At 38.8% G+C, this 20078-nt stretch overlaps 1 protein-coding gene across 1 annotated transcript; it reads right to left on the bottom strand.

Annotated features, from left to right (window-relative positions):
- Window positions 1–2482, bottom strand: LOC133548696 (rho-related GTP-binding protein RhoV-like). Its single transcript, XM_061893669.1, has 4 exons — window positions 2079–2482; window positions 756–1059; window positions 628–686; window positions 1–563 (listed from the first exon to the last, which is right to left on the bottom strand). Exons 2-4 carry the CDS (start codon window positions 919–921, stop codon window positions 114–116), a joined length of 675 nt encoding a protein of 224 aa, XP_061749653.1. The 5' UTR covers window positions 922–1059; window positions 2079–2482; the 3' UTR covers window positions 1–113.
- Between the last annotated feature and the right edge of the window lie 17596 nt (window positions 2483–20078).

The following is a 20078-nucleotide window of genomic DNA, read 5'->3' as shown; positions in this document are numbered from 1 at the left end:
CAGAGTTTGGCACAAACACACACACAAACACAGATAACAACAAACAAAACAGGAGTTTTAGGAAAACCAGAAAGAGAAAGTAAGGTAAACGTAATGTAGAAAAAACAATCACCTCACATTAATTGGATAATTTTCCTCCATCCACATTCACAAAAAGTCTTAAAACAGTGTTTCAAACTCAGCTTTTGGCTTTTTGCACTATTGTGTTTTTGCTTGATGGCAGCAAAGATGGCACAGTCAAACACATCTTTGAGGTGGTGCTGGGTCAGAGCTGAACACTCCATGTAGTCATGAGCTCGGATGCGGCGTGCCAACCTCTTGACCTCGCTTTGGCCCACTGGTTTAGCGCGGAGTTGGTTCAAATGAATGAGGACGTCCACATTGTGGCGAAGGTCAGACTCGGTCCCCACCAGAATAATGGGAGAGGTCGAGTTCCCTGCACGGATCTGCGGGATCCACTTGGACGTGACGTTGTCAAAAGAGACAGGATTGATGAGGCTGAAGCACAGGATGAAGACGTCCACATGGGCGTAGCACAAGGAGCGAAGATGCCCAAACTCCTCCTGATGCCAATGATAAATATATAAATATAATATAAATTGCATCTTGGATTTATTAGATATTTACCTGTCCAGCTGTATCTATCAGTTTGAGCCGTGTTTGGACTCCATTCACATGAACCAATCCTGGTAATTAATCAGAAACAAAACTCAAAAATTGAGCAATAGTGGTAGTAATTTTAAAACATGTCATACCTGTAAACACGTCAAAAGCAGTCTGCCTGTACTCGCTGTTGTATCCATTAAAGATGTAGCTGATGATCATGCTTGTCTTCCCCACAGCTCCATCCCCGACCAGGAGGCAGCTCAGCTCTTCTCTAGGCCAGCTGGGCTTCTCATGCCCCTGAGGAGCCTGTGCCATCTTTCCTAGGTGCCTTATTTGCCACACACTATGTCCCCCATTCTACTCCAAGTCCACACAGAAGGGGCCACAATACTGCACTGTAACATGACTGCTCCACGTGGGGTTCCTTGGTGACCAAAAAGGAGAGGGACACCTCTGTTTGAAATAACAAAAGCGTCCAATCAGATGAGTGATCCCCAACATTATCCACTTCCGTTTGATGCTGATTTTCGTAGTCACGCCCACTGCCCCCGATTATTTGAAGGGTCCTCAAATGACAATTGAATATTAATTAGATGAATAACATTAGTAAAAAAAAAATCGGTTTGAATGTGGTTTCTAATTATTGCAATTCCTAATACTGTACAACCCCATTTGGCGTATTCCTTGAAAGCAAAAAAACGCAATACCAGTTTTGGTCAATAGGGTGTAGTATTATTCTTGTTTACAGATGCTGTTTACCCATTACGTGAACAGTACTGTACTGTATTAGTAAAGTCTGCACACAAGTCCTAATAAACATATGTATGCAGCTGAGATCGGCTCCAGCCCAACCTGCGACCCCGTAAGGGACAAGCAGTAAAAAAAAGGATGGATATTCTCGCAGATTGAAAAAGATAACGGCCATTTTAACAAACAGGTTCAAATTGTACGACATACAATTCTTTCAACGCAGATTGACCGATAAAGTCCAACAAGGAAGTGGGGAAGATATTAAAGAGACACTAAAATAAAAACACAGGTCAAAATAAAAAATGCATCTTACACAAAATTGAGGGAAAGTCAGAAAGAAAAGCCAGCATGACGAGTACATACAATGTAGACAAAATCAGTAACACACAGAAAAATAAATAATATATACTTTTAGCTTTTTTAGCGGTCTGTCTGCGAATCATTTAACCAACAAGAAATGTCTCAACTTTTTTGTACTTTACACACTCTGGCACCCACATCTCATCTGGATCATCTTCCTTTGAAACATATTCTGTTTGGTGGTCATCTTCATTTTTCCTTCCTCACTCAACAACCATCCATTTCTACCGCTTGACCCTCTCAGGGTCGCGGGAGTTTTTGGAGTCTATCCCACTCACATTCACACACTAGGGTCAATTTCATGTTGCCAATCAGCCTATCCTCAGTTGTGTGTCTTTGGAGATGTGAGGAAGTCGGCGTACCTGCAGGGAACCCACGCAACTCCATACAGAAAGACCCCGAGCCCGGGAATCGAACACAGAAGCTTCTTATTGTGAGGCATCAGCACTAACCCCTGTGTAGTTGCGCTGCCCTAACACAACAACGACACAGAAAATAAGGTACAATAATGTTATATTGGATATTCAAATATACCCACATTTTCCGTGTAGGATTACTTTTGCTGGGCTGTACATGGGATTATTACAGGTACAGAGCCCCAAAGGGACAGTTTGATAGGATGTTGGATATACTTTGTTTTATCCCGGGTTGGGGAAATTCCACGGTTGCAGTGCAGAATGTGCCATATATACAGCATGAACAGGACAACAATAAACAAGAACAACGTAAACATAACTTAGTAAAAACATTGAATAAAAGAGTAAAAAATTACATTGACAGTGAGACAGATAATAGTAACACCCATATCGCACACATTCCACATTTCATCTGACATCATGTTGACAAAGATAAGACCTTTTGGAGGAAAGTTCTGTAGTCAGATGAAACAAAAATTGAGCTGTTTGGCCACAATACCCAGCTATATCTTTAGGATGAGAAAAAGTGAGGCCTCTAATTCCGGGAACACCACACCTATCATCATGCATGGTGGTAGTGTTATGCTCCGGGCCTGTTTTGCTGCCAATGGAACTGCTGTTTTAAATGGGACATTGAAAAAGGAGGATTACCTCCAAATTCTTTAAGACAACCTAAAATCATCAGCTCGGAGGTTGGGTCTTGTATTGAGCACAGTTGGGTATTGCACCCCAAACACACGTCAAAAGTGGTAAAATATTGGATTAATTAGGCTAGAAATAAGGTTTTAGAATGGCCTTCCCAATGTTCGACTTAACTGTGTGGACAATTCTGAAGAAACAAGTCCATGTCAGAAAACCAACAAATTTAGCTGAACTGCACCAACTTTGGTCAAAAATTCAACCAGAAGCTTGCCAGAAGCTTGTGGAAGGCCACCAAAAGCGCCTTATTGCAGTGAAACTTGCCAAGGGACATGTAACTGTCACAAAGTGGTGGTGACGAACCGCAAGATGCAGAGATGACAGGCTTGGTACAAGAAAACATGGTTTTAATGTTAAAAAAAAAAAGCAAGGAAACCAGAAACCAGGAAACAGCAAACAAGGACAGGAGTCAGGATCTAGGGAATAGCTCACAGCCTTCAAGAAACAGGCAGTCCACAGCATACAGCAAACAATACTCCAGCACTGACTTAAAGTTAAAGTACCAATGATTGTCACACACACAGTAGATGTGGCGAAATTATTCTCTGCATTTGACCCATCACCCTTGATCACCCCCTGGAATGTGAGGGGAACAGTGGGCAACAGCGGTGCCGCGCCAAAGAATCATTTTTGGTGATTTAACCCCCAATTCCAACGCTTAATGCTGAATGCCAAGCAGGGAGGTAATGGGTCACATTTGTATAGTCTTCGGTATGACTAAATTATATACAAAGAGGGGTTTGAACTCACAACCTACCGATCTCAGGGCGGACACTCTAACCACAAGGCCACTGAGTAGGTTAAGGGCAAGGCAGGTTTAAATAATGCCTCTGATTAGTGCTCTGGCAGCAGGTGAGCGGGCGAACACTAATCAGAGGCAGGTGGAAATAATACGTAACCATGGTAACTAAACCAAACAAGTGTGCACAAAAAACAGGAACTAATGAGTCCAAAACTAACAGAACATAACAAAACATGATCCGGGACATGGATTATGACAGTAACCAAATTGCAATAACATTGCTGTATGTATACTTTTGACCCAGCAGATTTGGTCACATTTCCAGTCGACCCCTTAATAAATACAAAAAAGAACCAAACTTCATAAATGTTTTTTGTGACCAACAAGTATGTGCTCCAATCACTCTATCACAAAAAAATAAGAGTTGTCGAAAGTATTGGAAACTCAAGACAGCCATGACATTATGTTCTTTATAAGTGTATGTAAACTTTTGATCGCGACTGTATATATATCCATCTGTCCATTTTCTATCGCTTGTCCCGCTTGGGGTTGTGGGGGCCAACACAGATAGACAGACAACATCCACACTCACATTCACAGACTAGAGTCAACTTAGTGTTGCCAATCAACCTGGTGGGAGGAAGCCAGAGTACCAAGAGGGAACCCACGCAGTCATGGGGAGAACATGCAAACTCCACACAGTAAGATTTCAAACCCAGGACCTTCTAATTCTGAAACACACACACACACAAGTGTTTGTGTGTGTGTGGGTGTGCGTGTGTGTGTGCATTATAAACCTGGGAAGATAATCTGAAAAAAGATAATTTATACAAGTTAGCCATAGGGACCGTCATTTGTAACATAAACTAAACAATAAGAAGCTGAAGGAAATGTACACCACAAGTGCGCTTTATGTACACTGTACTGTCAAACAATGTCCATATAGGCGTACACAGTATTATTTCAACAACGGTTGACTTAGTTTCACGCTTGTATTACAGTTAACAATGTTAAAATGTGACTTAACAAATTGCACAGTTAACAAATGTGTTATGATGGCGACAGTTTAACTTTGGGAGGCATTGTATTTTAATTGGCTCTTTTGGAAAACTTTTTTAAAATTAGACCATCCACTTCACAGTCCTGCAAAGTGTTAGTGTTTTAGATGTTCTAGATCACAGGTGTCAAACAATATAATATCATACTTTCCAAACATGTTTTTGTCTAAATAAAAATACTAAACTTTACAGCAAACAACTCATTAAATTAATAAAAATGACAATACATTTTACGTTGTTATTTACAGAATATAACTGTAAATAAATAAAAACTACTACTGTTTTTTGCGTCAATATTCTGTTGACTGAGCTGCCAGTGTTTTACTGTAAACAGAAAAACGGCACATTTGTTTTTACGGTAGAAAAACGGTCAGCTAAGTTGCCAGAATAAAAAAAGAACTTGTAATGTTTTTCCATTATCAATATAATGTTGTATAAAACAAGGTAAATTTAACACAAAGATTCTGGCAATTAAGCTGCCAGCTTTTTCTGTAACCCCCACCCAAAAAACAGTGGTAGTATTTTTCTATTTACCGTAAAAAAACACACACCATATTTTAGAGTAAAATTTTGTAATTGAAAAGTTTTTACTGTAAAATCCATAGTCTACTTAAAAAAATATATAATTAATAATGAAATCCAGAGGCAAATTCATACGTTATTCACTGTTACAAGCGGCCCTCTTATGGCAGCCATAACTGTGATGTGGCCCTCAATGAAAACCAGTTTGACATCCCCGTTCATGATAACTAAAAAACCAACCCACAGTTTCACTTCCACTTAGCAACATTGTACAACAATTGTCAAATGTTGAAGGGTAAAAATGTGACTTTAAAACAAAGTGGTATCCCTTATCTGTCTGTTCCTGCAGGAAACTCTCCGTGCATTGTGTTGTAAGGACTCTGCTTCCTGTTTGTCGTTGTTTCAAAATCACTCCTTCTCTTGCCCCTTTCTCTGCACGGCTTTCCCACCACCTGGGGTGTTATACTTTAGGTAGGAGGGTAACATCTGGTTCCCTGGGCAGTCATCATGTTACCAGCTCAGCTCCCAAAGGCCACCCTGACAGCTGTGACTCACAATGCTGTTCCTTCATTCAAGGAAAACGTCCAACACAGGAAGTAGTCACTAAATATCAGCACAGCCATTTCCACCCTATTATTATACAATATATATGGGCCAGTCAGCTGCTTTATGATGCTTGGTGCGCAAATGTGATTGGAGGCCTTACATGTACCTTGCAGCAGATGTCAGCAGTGCACTATTGCAGCCCATTTCTTGTTTTGTAAACATGTTGTCCTTCTACATTCTCATGCTCTCAACCGAGTGTTCCAATTGAGTTGCTTTGCATGGGGAGACGTTCAGAAATGTATCCTGACATAGATTTACAGAGGTAATCTTCTTAGTAAAGGTCTGCCGATTTAGGAGGACCCTCATTTTGCAAAGCACCCTCCAAACAATGCCAATGCGCTCAATGACTTCAAGGTAACTCTCGTGGATGTATTTACATGTGTTATGTAACAATTGCATATATAACATAGCTTGAATTGTTAGAAGCAACGCACCCTTTTCGTACCATAACAAATCTGACGACAATGAAGAAATCTGTCAGATAGGTGTTAAAAGATTAAGCCCCTCCCTAAGCCAGAGATCAACATGGCACACGGCAGACAGCACACAAAGCAAGTGGCTGACACAGAGATGAGTGATAAACCGACCATTTGCATAACATTTCTGCATATTGTCTCTTTAAGTAGATATGCGCTAGCCTCTTAAGGGTTGAGGATTAGAGGGGCCTCAGCGCTTCCATCACACAGAGACTTCATATTATGGAAATTGTCCTCCCCCTGGACCCTAGGTGTGACTTCAGGGTCATGACTGGAGTACTTCCACTTGCCGTGTACATGTTTAACCTAATCTCATATAGTATTGTTCACTGTCAAAGGGTCAAAGGTCTTGACCTGCTTGCTTGAATTTTGCATAAAAACCGAGATGGATTAAGTGGCGGGCTTGTGATCATTTATTTTAATTGCCCCTTATACATCGCGTGACATGTGCCCTGTTGCTCACTGCTGATCAGGTCAGACCCTGACCAGGATAAGTGCTATACTAAATGGATGGATGGATGCATTGCGTGACATTCACATGACCCACGTGTTTTAGATAAACCTCTGTTTTTATCTTCTGTGTGTTTTGACCTGCTCTACTACAGGAAAAGTCCACCAGACACACCACGCTTCAACCAACCCCCATTGCAATATCGAAAAGAGACTTTATGTTAGAGGTACCGTAGTGGTAGTAGATCACCACCCCCAGTCATCCCATCATAGATAGAATTTCAATCATATTAATTGCAAACAACAACAATGTCTACTTTTCAGGAAAAATCTGTATATTGTGAATACAACAGCAATATGATTTCACTGCATTTTTAGTACATTACTGTGTAAACACATTTTCATAATAATTTGTAAATGTTTGTTTACACTAGGGATTGCAATTTGTTAATTATTATTTTTAAATGTGCATTACACAGATAACTAAATGTACAAATATTTTTTTTTTTACGCTTACATGTTGCGGTTAATAGTATTTTATCTTCATTTGTCGTTATTGAAACTTTCTGAACAAATGATGTGATAACATTTATCGATCCAATAGGTGAATATGAGTCTGGCAGAGCTTTGAAATGCTTACATTGGTGTTAATTTATAATTTATAAGAACATTTAATTAATGATTATAATATCAAAATCCAATTACTTGATGTTATTAATGTAATTTACTAATTTACCTCAACTGTTGTACGGACATCATGGGATTCATTCTGTACATATGTAGTATCATTTACAACAAAACTTGTAAATTTGGACTAATTTCTTTATATTACACATGAAATTAGAAGGACATAGATATTATTAAGCCACAAAATGAATCCCGAGTCATAAGTACAACACAAAATTTATATAAAGTCATCCTAAATTTGAAGTTGATTTTTCAGCACTAAACCCAGTGACACTAACGAAGAGAGTGAAGAAGGAAATTGGAGAAATTTAAAGGGTGAAAGCTGTAAGAAAAGCTGATATGCTGATAACATTTAAAAATGCATTGCAAAGAAATAGAGGAATGAACCTTAAAACTTTTTTTGAAAGGAAACAATAGAAAGCAAGATTGTGGGAGAAAAGAAAGAAAATACAGGTGTGGTGACAGGAATCCCTGCACAAGCCAAACTGGAAATCCAAGGAGGACATGTCACTGAAATTAAAAGACTGTTTGCGTTTAGAGAGGGGAAAAAAAAAGAAAGTGTGTCGATGATGCTGCGTTTCGAGGAGGAAGTATTGCTAAGGGGGATAGGATACGTGAGCTGTTATGTTAGAACATAGGTTCCACTGCCGACAAGGTGTTATAATTGTCAAAGATATGGACACATAGCGAGAGTATGTCAAGCTAAACAACGTTGTGGAAGAGAACACGATTATGGAAAATGTGGATGCAATGTCACTGTTAAATGTTGGCGGAAGTCATTCAGCAGCCTTTTTTGGTTGTGTAGTCAGAAAGCAAGAAAGAGCAATCAGGAAAAGGTAACAGTGCAAAGGAGTGAGAGCATCCCAGCAATCACAGCACAAAAGTCAGCAATTACAGGACTAAGTACCGTATTTAGACCACAGGGCGCACCGGATTGTAAGGCGCACTGCTGATGAGCAGGTCTATTCAGGCCCATTTTCATACGAAAGGCACACTGGATTAAAGGGGTCTTATTATGATTTCTTTCTAAAGAAGTGGTCTACATAACATGTAATGTTGGTTCTTTGGTCAAAATGATGCATAGATTATGTTTTGCAGACCACCTTCAAGTCACTTTCTGACAGTTGCTTCAGGATGCGCAGTTTTGTGGGCGGTCTTTCTTACGTGGCTCACCTTCGACAGCGTCTTCTCCCCGTCATCTTTGTTGTACCGGTGTAGCGTGCAAGGATGGGAGTTGAAGTAGTGTCAAAAGATGGAGCTAACTGTTTTAATGACATTCACACTATACTTGAATCAACAACGAAGCACCATCTTCCCATCCGTGGCTCACTAGTGCAACAACATCGCTAGAAATGTGTCCCGTGAAAAACCGTCTGAACGTAACGCTCTAACGTTCCGTAGGTGAATTATGTAAACCTACTATACTGGTAGTTTTAAGCGCTTCCATAGTGAGATATAAGTTATATAAATGGTAACAGCAGAGGGTGATTTCCCCATAGCAAGAAGATAGAGAAAAAGAAGAAGCTTAGAGACTACTGCATCGACACGGTTCGGACTACATACGCAAATTTTCAAGACTTATGCAGATTAGACACATCAGCAAGTACCAGAAGTCAAGAAAAGTTGTTTTTGCATAATATTGCGAAACAAAACAGAAACATTTAGAGACATTTACTAGGATAATTCTTGGAAATCCCTTATATTTCTAATGTGTTGCTAGTGTTTTAGTGAGTTTAACAGTACCTGATAGTCGGAAGTGTACGTCCACGACCGGGTGTTGACACACAGTGTCTCAGGGAAGTCAACGGCAGCTGTATGGGCGGCACAAGCTCAGCTGATGTCCGGTAAGAAGCGACTTTTTAACCACAATTTTCTCACCAAAACCTGCTGGTTGACATTCGGTTGGGATCCATGTCCGCTCTGATTCATAGTAAAGTTTCACCTTCGTGAATTTTAAACAAGGAATCACCGTGTGTTTGTGTGGCTAAAGGCTAAAGCTTCCCAACTCCGTCTTTCTACTTTGACTTCTCCAATATTAAGTAAACACATTGCAAAAGATTCAGCAACACAGATCTCCAAAATACTGTGTAATTATGCCGTTAAAGCAGACGACTTTTAGCTGTGTGTGTGCGCAGCGCTCATATTCCTAACAGCCCGTGACGTCAAGCGTACACGTCATCATTACACGACGTTTTCAAGAAAAAACTCCCGGGAAATTTAAAATTGCAATTTAGTAAACTAAAAAGGCCGTATTGGCATGTGTTGCAATGTTAATATTTCATCATTGATATATAAACTATCAGACTGCTTGGTGGGTAGTAGTGGGTTTCAGTAGGCCTTTAAAGGCATACTGAAATGAGATTTTCTTATTTAAACGGGGATAGCAGGTCCATTCTATGTGGCATACTTGATCATTTTGCGATACTGCCATATTTTTGCTGAAAGGATTTAGTAGAGAACATCGACGGTAAAGTACGCAACTTTTGGTCGCTAATAAAAAAGCCTTGGCTTTACCGGAAGTAGCAGACAATGACGTCACCGGTGTGAGTGCTCCTCACATTCTCACATTGTTTATAATGTGAGCCTCTAGCAGCAATAGCTATTCGGGCCGAGAAAGCGACAATTTCCCCATTAATTTGAGAGAGGATGAAAGATTCGTGGATGAAGAAATTTAGAGTGAAGGCCTAGAAAAAAAAGAAGAAAAAAGAAAAAAAAGTTTTTAAAAAAAATAATAAAAAAGGCGAGGGCAAGTGAGAGCGATTCAGATGTTTTTAGACACATTTACTAGGATAATTCTGGGAAATCCCTTATCTGCCTAGCGTTTTAGTGAGTTAAAGAGTACCTTAAAGTCGGAGGGGTGTGGCCACAGGTTTTTTGACGCCAGAGTCTCTGAGAGAAGTCGCAGCAGCAGGAGGACGCTGGCTCCGCCGATGTCCGGTAAGAGGCGACTTATTTCCACAATTTTCTCACCGAAAACTGTCAGTTGACATATAGTCATGATCCATGTTCGCTTGACCGCTCTGATACATAGTAAAGCTTCACCTCCGGGAATTTTAAACAAGGAAACACCGTGTGTTTGTGTGGCTAAAGGCTGAAAGCTTCCCACCTACATCTTTCTACTTTGACTTCTCCATTATTAATTGAACAATTTGCAAAAGATTCAGCAACACAGATGTCCAGAATACTGCATAATGGCGCGATGAAAAGAGACGACTTGTAGCTGTAAGTGGTGCTGAGCTAGTATGTCCCCTCCAACCAATAACGTCACAAACACGCGTCATCATCGTGTGATCATTCCGTAACGTTTTCAACAGGAAACTCCCTGGGAAATTTAAAATTGTAATTTAGTAAACTAAACCGGCCTTATTGGCATGTGTTGCAATGTTAAGATTTCATCGTTGATATATTAACGATCAGACTGCGTGATCGGTAGTAGTGGGTTTCAGTAGGCCTTTAATAGTAGCCTGTTGGTATCACACTAACTGGTGGTTGGCGGCTTTAGGCTGGCAGCTGACCACTGATTCCCATCACGGGAGAGAACAGATAACTTCTCTAAAAGTGTCACTGTCACGACTGGTTACACTAGGCCATGCCTTTATGTTGGGTTTTGTTAGTGTTCTCCGGTGATTTGTGTTACTTCCTGTCCTATGCTTTTATTTTGGCGGTTCTTCCTGTTTCCCATGGCTGCTTCCCTTCTGTCCCAGAGCATTTCCCCTACCAAACTCGACTTTCTAAGATAATTATTTTTCTACCTTTGTTGTCGGGATGTTGCTGTTATCAATTCACTAGTGACTACAAACGATCATTTTCCATGTTACGCTCCTACTATGTGGAAGCCGTCTGCTCGACATTTCCTGTGAATGTTATGCTGGATTTCAGCAGTTTGTTTTGTGTCTTTTATAGTCTGTCCAATTGGAGCACTTCCCTTCTGCTCTCGCCTTTTGTTTTTTTGCCTCTTTAATGAATAAATACCCCTCTTTTACCTCACGCTGCTACCTTGTTCGTCTGCATCCTAAAATCACAACAACCTCCTGTGTCTTCCACGACGAATCGTTTATCAACGCTTGACAGTCACAAAGTTCCATAGCACAAGCCATAGAGCACATTGTTTTTTTAGCTATTTAAATATGTAATCATGACGGTGTACTGAAATGTTATCTTTGTAAAGATTGAGACTGTTTGACCCTCCGAGGGCAGAACTCATTAGGTGTTGGCACCAATTAAAAGAACGGTAAGCATCTTGTGGTTATACCGGGGAAATTATTTTACAAATGTGATGGACAATGTAAGTGTGTGAATATTTTGCTAATATTTGTTGTCATGCTTTCATTGGGGGCCCAGCCTACCACCCCGTGCACTGTGTACTTACTCTTGTGCCTTATGTTAGAATTGTTTAGAAGTGTTAGGGCAACGTTTTTTAAGCTTCTAAACGCCCCTTTCATTGTTATGTGGCTCATTTGGGCAATTACAAACCCTCAACAGTAGACTATGTCATAAATTACTTTTTACTTCGATATTGAATGCAGTGATATGCTGCGTGTGTAGAAGCTCATTTTCTACTTCTATACTGCTATTGGTGTTTTTCGGTGCACCCCTTTTTTGGAGCCAACGCCCAAAACTATACGTTCCTTCCGCCCCTGCACTGCAAAAACTGAAATCTAAGTAAAATTAAATATCTCAAATAAGGGTGATATTTGCTGATAAGATAATTATTCTCACCCGCCAAATGCGCCAAATACTGCCAGCATCAAGAGCCATATTTACAGGTAACCATTCAATTCTAACAATTACTGTACTACACTACAAAAGGGTTTCCCTGGGGCATTAAAAAACAATAAAAGTCAAAAAATGGGTTCTGCGCAAATGAAGGCCCTAAATTGCAATAAAAATCAATCAATCAATCATCAATCAATGTTTATTTATATAGCCCTAAATCACAAATGTCTCAAAGGACTGCAAAAACCACTACGACTACGACATCCTCGGAAGAACCCACATAAGGGCAAGGAAAACTCACACCCAGTGGGACGCCAGTGACAATGATGACTATGAGAACCTTGGAGAGGACCTCATATGTGGGCAGTGGTTCTCAACCTTTTTTCAGTGATGTACCCCCTGTGAAGATTTTTTTTTAATTCAAGTACCCCCTAATCAGAGCAAAGCATTTTTGGTTGAAAAAAATTAGATAAATAAGTAAAATACAGAACTTTGTCATCAGTTTCTGATTTATTAAATTAAAATATTGCTCATTTGTAGTGGTCTTTCTTGAACTACTTGGAAAAAATATATAAAAATAACTAAAAACTTGTTGAAAAATAAACAGGTGATTCAATTATAAATAAAGATTTCTACACATAGAAGTAATCATCAACTTAAAGTGCCCTCTTTAGGGATTGTAATAGAGATCCATCTGGATTCTAAAAATGTCTTCACAAAAAAAGAAATCTTTAACATCAATATTTATGGAACATGTACACAAAAAAATCTAGCTGTCAACACTGAATATTGCATTGACACATTTCTTCTCACAGTTTATGAACTTACATTCATATTTTGTTGAAGTATTATTCAATAAACATATTTATAAAGGATTATTGAATTGTTGCTATTTTTAGAATATTTTAAAAAAAATCTCACGTACCCCTTGGCATACCTTCAAGTACCCCCAGGGGTATGCATACCCCCATTTGAGAACCACTGCTCTAGGGGACCGAAAGCAATGGATGTCAAGCGGGTCTAACATGATACTGTGAAAGTTCAATTCATAGTGGCTCCAACACAGCCGCGAGAGTTCAGTTCAGATGCTAGATGCATCCAGATAGTTCACTTCATTTTGCCTCGATTGCTTGAAACTAAAATTAATCTACTATCAATTCCACATCATTATCAGTTTATATGACACAGTTTTTAAGAGAGAACTGATGATAAAACAACATGCAGGCCTTTTGAAGTCTGAGTTTGGGAGTGAAAGGAGACATTTCTGAAACAACATTGTTTAAATGTTGAAAGTAGTCTGCCAACTCTGAGAACATGTCTTGGAAGCTAAAAATGTCCAGTAGGCATGCGTGGGTGTGTCAAAACAGACACAAAACAAAAGTGGATCACAATCATTAGTGAAGGGCAATGTGAACAGGGTAATGTTGGGGAAAAACATTTCAGTTTTTACCCAATACTTAAAGGACCTATAGTGGCGAGATGACCAGATTTTCACAAACAAGTTCCTGAGATGAATTTTGTAGTCATTTCCCATAATATGTTTATGAGTAGATAACTAACTGTACTTGGAACACCCCTTTTCTAGCGCCAGAATTGATATGCCGCCTACTGTTGGTGACATTTACAGAACTTGTTCCCATCCCCTCACTTATACAGTGTGGATAAAGGCATGTAAAAATGCAAGTTTGATCATTTCATCGCATGTTTTTGTCACAAGGATCCATGACTACTTCAAAACTGATATGGTTGACATCATTGGCGTTGTTAGGCCTGTTTTAGGGGGGCTCTAGCCCCCCTGAAATATTCTTAAGCCCCCCTAAATAATTTGGTGTTATATATATATATTTTTTCTTTTCTTATTTTTTTTACAAATACATGCCGACATATTCATAATAAAGTGGTCCGAATACGACTTTAAATAAATAATCATATAACCTGTCATTATTCACTCAGTTTCCCCTCACTTCATAGCGTAAGTTAGAGAGCCCCTTTAGCATGTCGGTATCCAATTCATTCCACTTTTTCATGTAGAAAATGCCCACATCACTCAAAATCCAGTCCACATTTTCTCTGTGACCTTGCTTGCGGTCCTGCAGGTGTGCAACTTTGAAGCACGCAGCGCTGCAGAACAAACAGGTGAACGGATACAAAATGGACATAAGAAACTTTTTCAAAAAAGTAAGTATTTATCACTGCTTGCAGAGGTGTGGACTCGAGTCACATGATTTGGACTCGAGTCCGACTCGAGTCATTAATTTGATGACCTTAGACTCGACTTGAAAAAATGTAAAAAGACTTGCAACTCGACTTAGACTTTAACATCAATGACTTGTGACTTGACTTGGACGTGAGGCTTTTGACTTGACATGACTTGCTACTTTCCCCAAAACCCGAAGATTAAAAAGTTATTCAAGAGCGCTCCGTATCTTCCATTGTGTACGCATATGTGTCAGCTTGTTTGCGATTACAGCGTGTGCGCTACCTGTCAGAACAACAGCCAATCAAATTACATCCACGTTATTTTCCTCCCACAGCATTCGTCCAATCAAATTGCAGGAAAACCAACGAAGAAGAGCTCTCAAACAACACGTCAGTGAGGAAAAATGATGCCAAAAATTGTTTCGTTCAGGTATTAAAACTACGACTTGGTCAAGAAAAAACGAATTGCTGTATGCAAAACATGCGGTTCGAAGATTACCGACGAAGACGCAACAACTTCCAACTTCGTTCGACATTTGAAGTTGCACATAGAAGGGTTTTGAATGTAAGCTAACGTTTATTGGCTGAGTAACGTAACTTTTATTTGCTGTGTAGATAAATCAGTGAGGCTGTAAACTCACTGCTAACGTTAGAACCATAGACATCCTATAAGTAGACGCAGCATCGACCACTACTGCCTACTTGCGCTGACGAGAGGAGTGCGGGGCCGCCATCTTGGAGTGGTGATCCACTCCACTCAGTGCAATACATTTGGCAGGAGCAATGAACTGTCAACGCATTTTACCTCATGAATACCACTGATTTTCACATGCTTTTTCGTCATACAGAAAGTGAGAGGGGAGAGGCCTCTACTGGAAAGGTGAGTAGGAGAATAATGATACATATAAATAAATATTTAAGAAAATTATTTCATATGGCTTATCAATAAGCCATTTGTTTTATTTATTTCAGGGTGTATCATGTTGACTATTGGTACTCCTAATTGTCAGTCATTCTGGGGATGTTACATAAGGACATATATATATATATATATATATATATATATATATATATATATATATATATATATATATATATATATATATATATATATATATATATATATATATATAAAGGAAGACGGAAGTCCACGCGGGAGAAAAATGACTACAAAGATGGTGTCTGGGTTTTTTCACATATATATATATATATATATATATATATTTATTTATATATATACATTTATATATATATATATATATATATATGAAAAAACCCAGACACCATCTTTGTATATATATATATTTATATATATACATTTATATATATATATATATATATATATATATATATATATATATATATGAAAAAACCCAGACACCATCTTTGTAGTCATTTTTCTCCCGCGTGGACTTCCGTCTTCCTTTACAATGAGTGAAGCTGCACAAAACCTTGTGTCTGCAATTGTAAATAATTTAGTTTTTAAGATTTGTGTTTCTTGTAAAGAATCTATATAGAGTAGTATACATTAGCCTATTGTTAAAATAATGGAAAAAAACATCATTAAAAATATATTTGTTTTATTGTATTGTTACATTAATAGCTGTTGTATTATTCTAGGTTTGTTAAACATTTCATAGGATTTTCAGAGGGAGGAAAAACCAAGACATTTAATATGAAATGTAAAATGAATAAATACATAAAGAGAAAAAGAAAAAAAAGGTTAAAAGCCATCGTCCCAGGGAGCATTTCATTTCGTCCCTTAAATTTGTTTACCATCCCCAGGACGACAGGACTATATTAATGTCAAGCCCTCGAAATTACATTTTATTATTTGCATTATTTGTTTCAGCATTGCACTTTGAAGATGGTCCCTCAGCTCTTTGACAGCTTTGGCTCTTTTTTCAGGTCAGCAGACGGACTCTAAGTCTTTCTTATTTACAGCAGACATAAATGTTTCTCATTTCTGTTCAGACTTCCATATACATTTAATTTCCTTAACCGTCTGAAATAATAATAATAACAATGAATAATTTCTAAGTCTTTGTTAGCCGTTTGTGAAGTTTTGTACTTGTGCGCTACATTTGCTCACATCCTGTTCATCTCCTAGGAGCTAAGCCCCCCCTGTCCTTAAAAGCTAGTGACGCCCCTGGTTGACATGACATGCACTACAAAATCTGAACACACAATGTGTTACTGAATTTTACACTTATTTGGGAAAACATGGCTTCTTCGTAGAACGGTTCTGATTCAAGTTCTGAGTTTGAGATTTCAATTTGGATTCTTCTGATAAAGAAGCTGAAGAGTACCACAATTAGCCCCTAATCACAGAATTCCACTGTACAGTTTCAAGCCTGAAGCCTAGGAGGGGTTGGCCAATCCTGACCGGGCCCTGGCAGCATTTCCTCAAGCAACATGAGGAAAATATCAGTAGAAGAAGACACAATATAAAATACCATCGGCACACCTTTTTTTTCTTTCGTTTTTGAGCAGTCCTCTTTCCTGTTTTTCCGCAGGTTTTCACTTAGTCTTCCTCACCATGGGGGTGCTCCTAATTTTGGGTAAAGCATTTGGCTTGAGTCATTTATTTTTTCCAATCCATACTCCAAGCAAAACCTTTCTTCTTTGAAGTCAGAATCATTAAAATGTTTGCTGGAAAAGTCACTACTCTACCGTGATCCATACCATTTTCTACGGTCAGTTGGACCGTAGAGGCCCATACATTCCTTATATTCCCATTATTTGGAAATGTATGCAGGCTGACCCTTTTTTAGTTGTTTTGCTGCAACTCGCAATAATGCATCTAATAAGCATACTTGCTAATTCCTTTCAATTCTGCGTGAACATTTTGTAATTCAAGATGAAGATGCTACCAAAAAACATACTACGCAAATTAATTTGCCTCCAGTCTTTAGGTGATATCAGCAAGTGGATGCAGGCCCACCTACATTTTGGAGCTAAAGTGAGCACTCCAAAATGTGTGTCTATCTATGGTCCAGAACTTTGAAATAAGTGTCGGTAATAGGGGGGCCCTTTAATGTGTCCTCTACTAATTCATACTTCAGAAAATATTCGCTCTCTCAGGTGCGTATGTTGTTCCTTACACAGTGATTACAAAAAATCAAATAGCTGTATATCCTAATGATGCAAATAGGCAGGGAGGGGTGTATACATACCGCCATGCCTTTTCTGTTGGATCAGTGCATTTGCAGTTAATCGGAATTAATTTTATAACCAGCATTGTATCATTTGGATGGGAACCAGCTTAGGCCAAACAGCGCTGTCCCACTTTCTAAGTAACATGTACATGTTTTGAAGCCTTTGTTGGCCCCTAATCAGGCATCCCCGTCAATTCAGTCACTCTTGCTCCATTAAACCTTGGCAGAAGTCCAAAGGCGGCTGGACTAATCCCAATTTACCCTGCAGAAAACACTGCAGGGGGTCTGTCCTTCGTCCTTCGTGGGATACACAGCAGTCCTGCTCCAGAATCATCACGCGGGATGACTTGCACAATGAGAATCTAAACGACATAATGGTATCAACCATTAAAAAGACAAATCTGAAACTATCAACATTTTATTTGGATTGTTTTGTCTCTTAAAAGTCGACCCAGCTGGATCTGATTTCATGCTTTTGTAGGGACAAGATACGTCTTATGAAACGCTCATTTACAATACTGCAAACTTTGGCACTTGTTTCATAATTCATGACCTGAAACTGTGTCTAAAGATAAAATTAATCCCATAGACAGAGTGGTAATTTTTCGGGGCTTGTTTTCTGATGACAGCCACATTTTGGCCGGACTATATTTAGCTCCAAAACCTGCATCAGCCTGCTGAAGTGCGCTACAGAACGACTGGAGGCCATTTCTGTATAGAGGCTCATATTGTATTGAACATATTTTGGTAACATTTTCATCCCGAATATTGTTTTTTTCCCATGTAATTTAAAAAGGGAAGTACAAGCGAGAGGAGCATAATTTGTACCTATCATTTCAATGTTTCTGTTTTCAAAATGAAGTTTGAAATTAAATAATCAAAAAGAGTCAAGCCAAATTCAACCATGAAAATCAAGAGCACTCTCAACGGGAGAAAAAGTCAGAACCTGCGGAAAAGCAAAGAAAAAAGAACAGACACCTGTTGTGTCACCTGGGATGTTGAACTCTGTTCGTTGTGCAGAATGACTCCATGCCATAGTCATAACACACACACACGCATACACACACACACAAGGACTGCCACACACAGATATGCACTCACATCCTCACTCCCACTCCACTTCTTTGCCACTGCTCACCTCCTTGTGGTGTGAAGGTGAATGAAGGTCTGCAGCTCCGAACCGGATGCACCGCCCTGTTGCAAGACTCGTGCTGTCTGTGTGTCGTAACAAGACATTGATACAATGATGAATTAAATACATGTTTTTTAAAACTCACTTTGAAACATCGTTGCAAAAGAGTTGTATTTGTAAACTGAGACAACATTGATGTCCATTGTTGGATCCATGTTTTTGGTTGGGAAATGACCAAATTTCAATGGTCAAATCCACGTCACAAGCTGACATTGAATGAACGTCGTCAAAAACAGAAGTGGGTAGTAACGCGCTACATTTACTCCGTTACGTTTACTTGAGTAACTTTTGGGATAAATTGTACTTCTACGAGTAGTTTTTATGCAACATACTTTTACTTTTACTTGAGTATATTTATAGAGAAGAAAAGCTACTTTTATTCCGTTCCATTTATCTACATTCAGCTCGCTACTCGCTACGTTTTTTTATCGATCTATTAATGTTTGTTTTGGTTAATGACAGAGCTTCAAAGTAGAATATACGCATGCCTGCGTTTCACTAATCACATGCAGTCACTGGTGACGTTGGACCAATCAAACAGAGCCAGGCGGTCACACGACCCGACTTTAAACAATTTGAAAAACGTATTGGGGTGTTACCATTTAGTGGTCAATTGTACGGAATATGTACAGTACTGTGCAATCTAATAATAAAAGTTTCAATCAATCAATACAAAGTGTAAAGGAAAAAAGACACTTTTTATTTCAACCGTACTTCCCGTCAAAAGCCTAAAGACTGATCACACAGTTCCTGTCTTCACAATAAAAGTGCCGCTCCATCGCACCTGCGCTAACAAAATAAGAGTCTCTGAAAGCCAGCGCAAACAAGCTAGCAAGCTACGGAGTTTGCCGCCAATGTATTTCTTGTAAAGTGTATAAAAACGAATATGGAAGCTGGACAGATAAGATGCCAAAAACCAACGACTTTCATTTGGTATTAGACAAAAAAGAGGAACTTTTTTTCTCCTCCATTTGAAAACATGGACGTCTGATTCCAATCAATGCAAGTCATCAGAATCAGGTAATACACCAACTTATATTCAAGTCTTCATGAAAGATAGGAATCTATGTGTTAAACATGCATGTATATTCATTAAAACACCTTCAACATGTGAACAAAAACGGCAAAATAAATAAATATAAATTATATACCGTATATATAAATGTATGTATATACTGTATATATATATATATATATATATATATATATATATATATATATATATATGTAACGGTGTAGAAAACAGAATATCCTTATGCTTGATTAAATTATGAATGAAGTGTTGCAACAGCGCCTGTTGCTGGCGAGAAGTGGTATGTACGGTCACCTGTGGGAAGTGCTCAGAACTGTGACGCCTCCAAACTGGTGAGACACGTTTTTGTATTGTCCGGGATTGATTACTATTTAGTGAATATTGACTGTTTATATTTTGATTAGTACT

Source organism: Nerophis ophidion, linkage group LG03 (assembly GCF_033978795.1).
Source record: "Nerophis ophidion isolate RoL-2023_Sa linkage group LG03, RoL_Noph_v1.0, whole genome shotgun sequence".
Classification (NCBI taxonomy): Eukaryota; Metazoa; Chordata; class Actinopteri; order Syngnathiformes; family Syngnathidae; genus Nerophis; species Nerophis ophidion.
Note: the sequence above shows the minus strand (reverse complement) of the source record. Positions and strands in the feature narration are given on the sequence as shown.

Excerpts from the sequence above, each read along its gene's own strand:
- LOC133548696 (XM_061893669.1), bottom strand. The coding sequence starts at position 921 with ATGGCACAGGCTCCTCAGGGGCATGAGAAGCCCAGCTGGCCTAGAGAA. Across the intron at positions 687-755 it reads TGCTTTTGACGTGTTTACAG|GATTGGTTCATGTGAATGGA; the intron begins GTATGACATGTT and ends ATTAATTACCAG. Across the intron at positions 564-627 it reads TGATAGATACAGCTGGACAG|GAGGAGTTTGGGCATCTTCG; the intron begins GTAAATATCTAA and ends CATTGGCATCAG.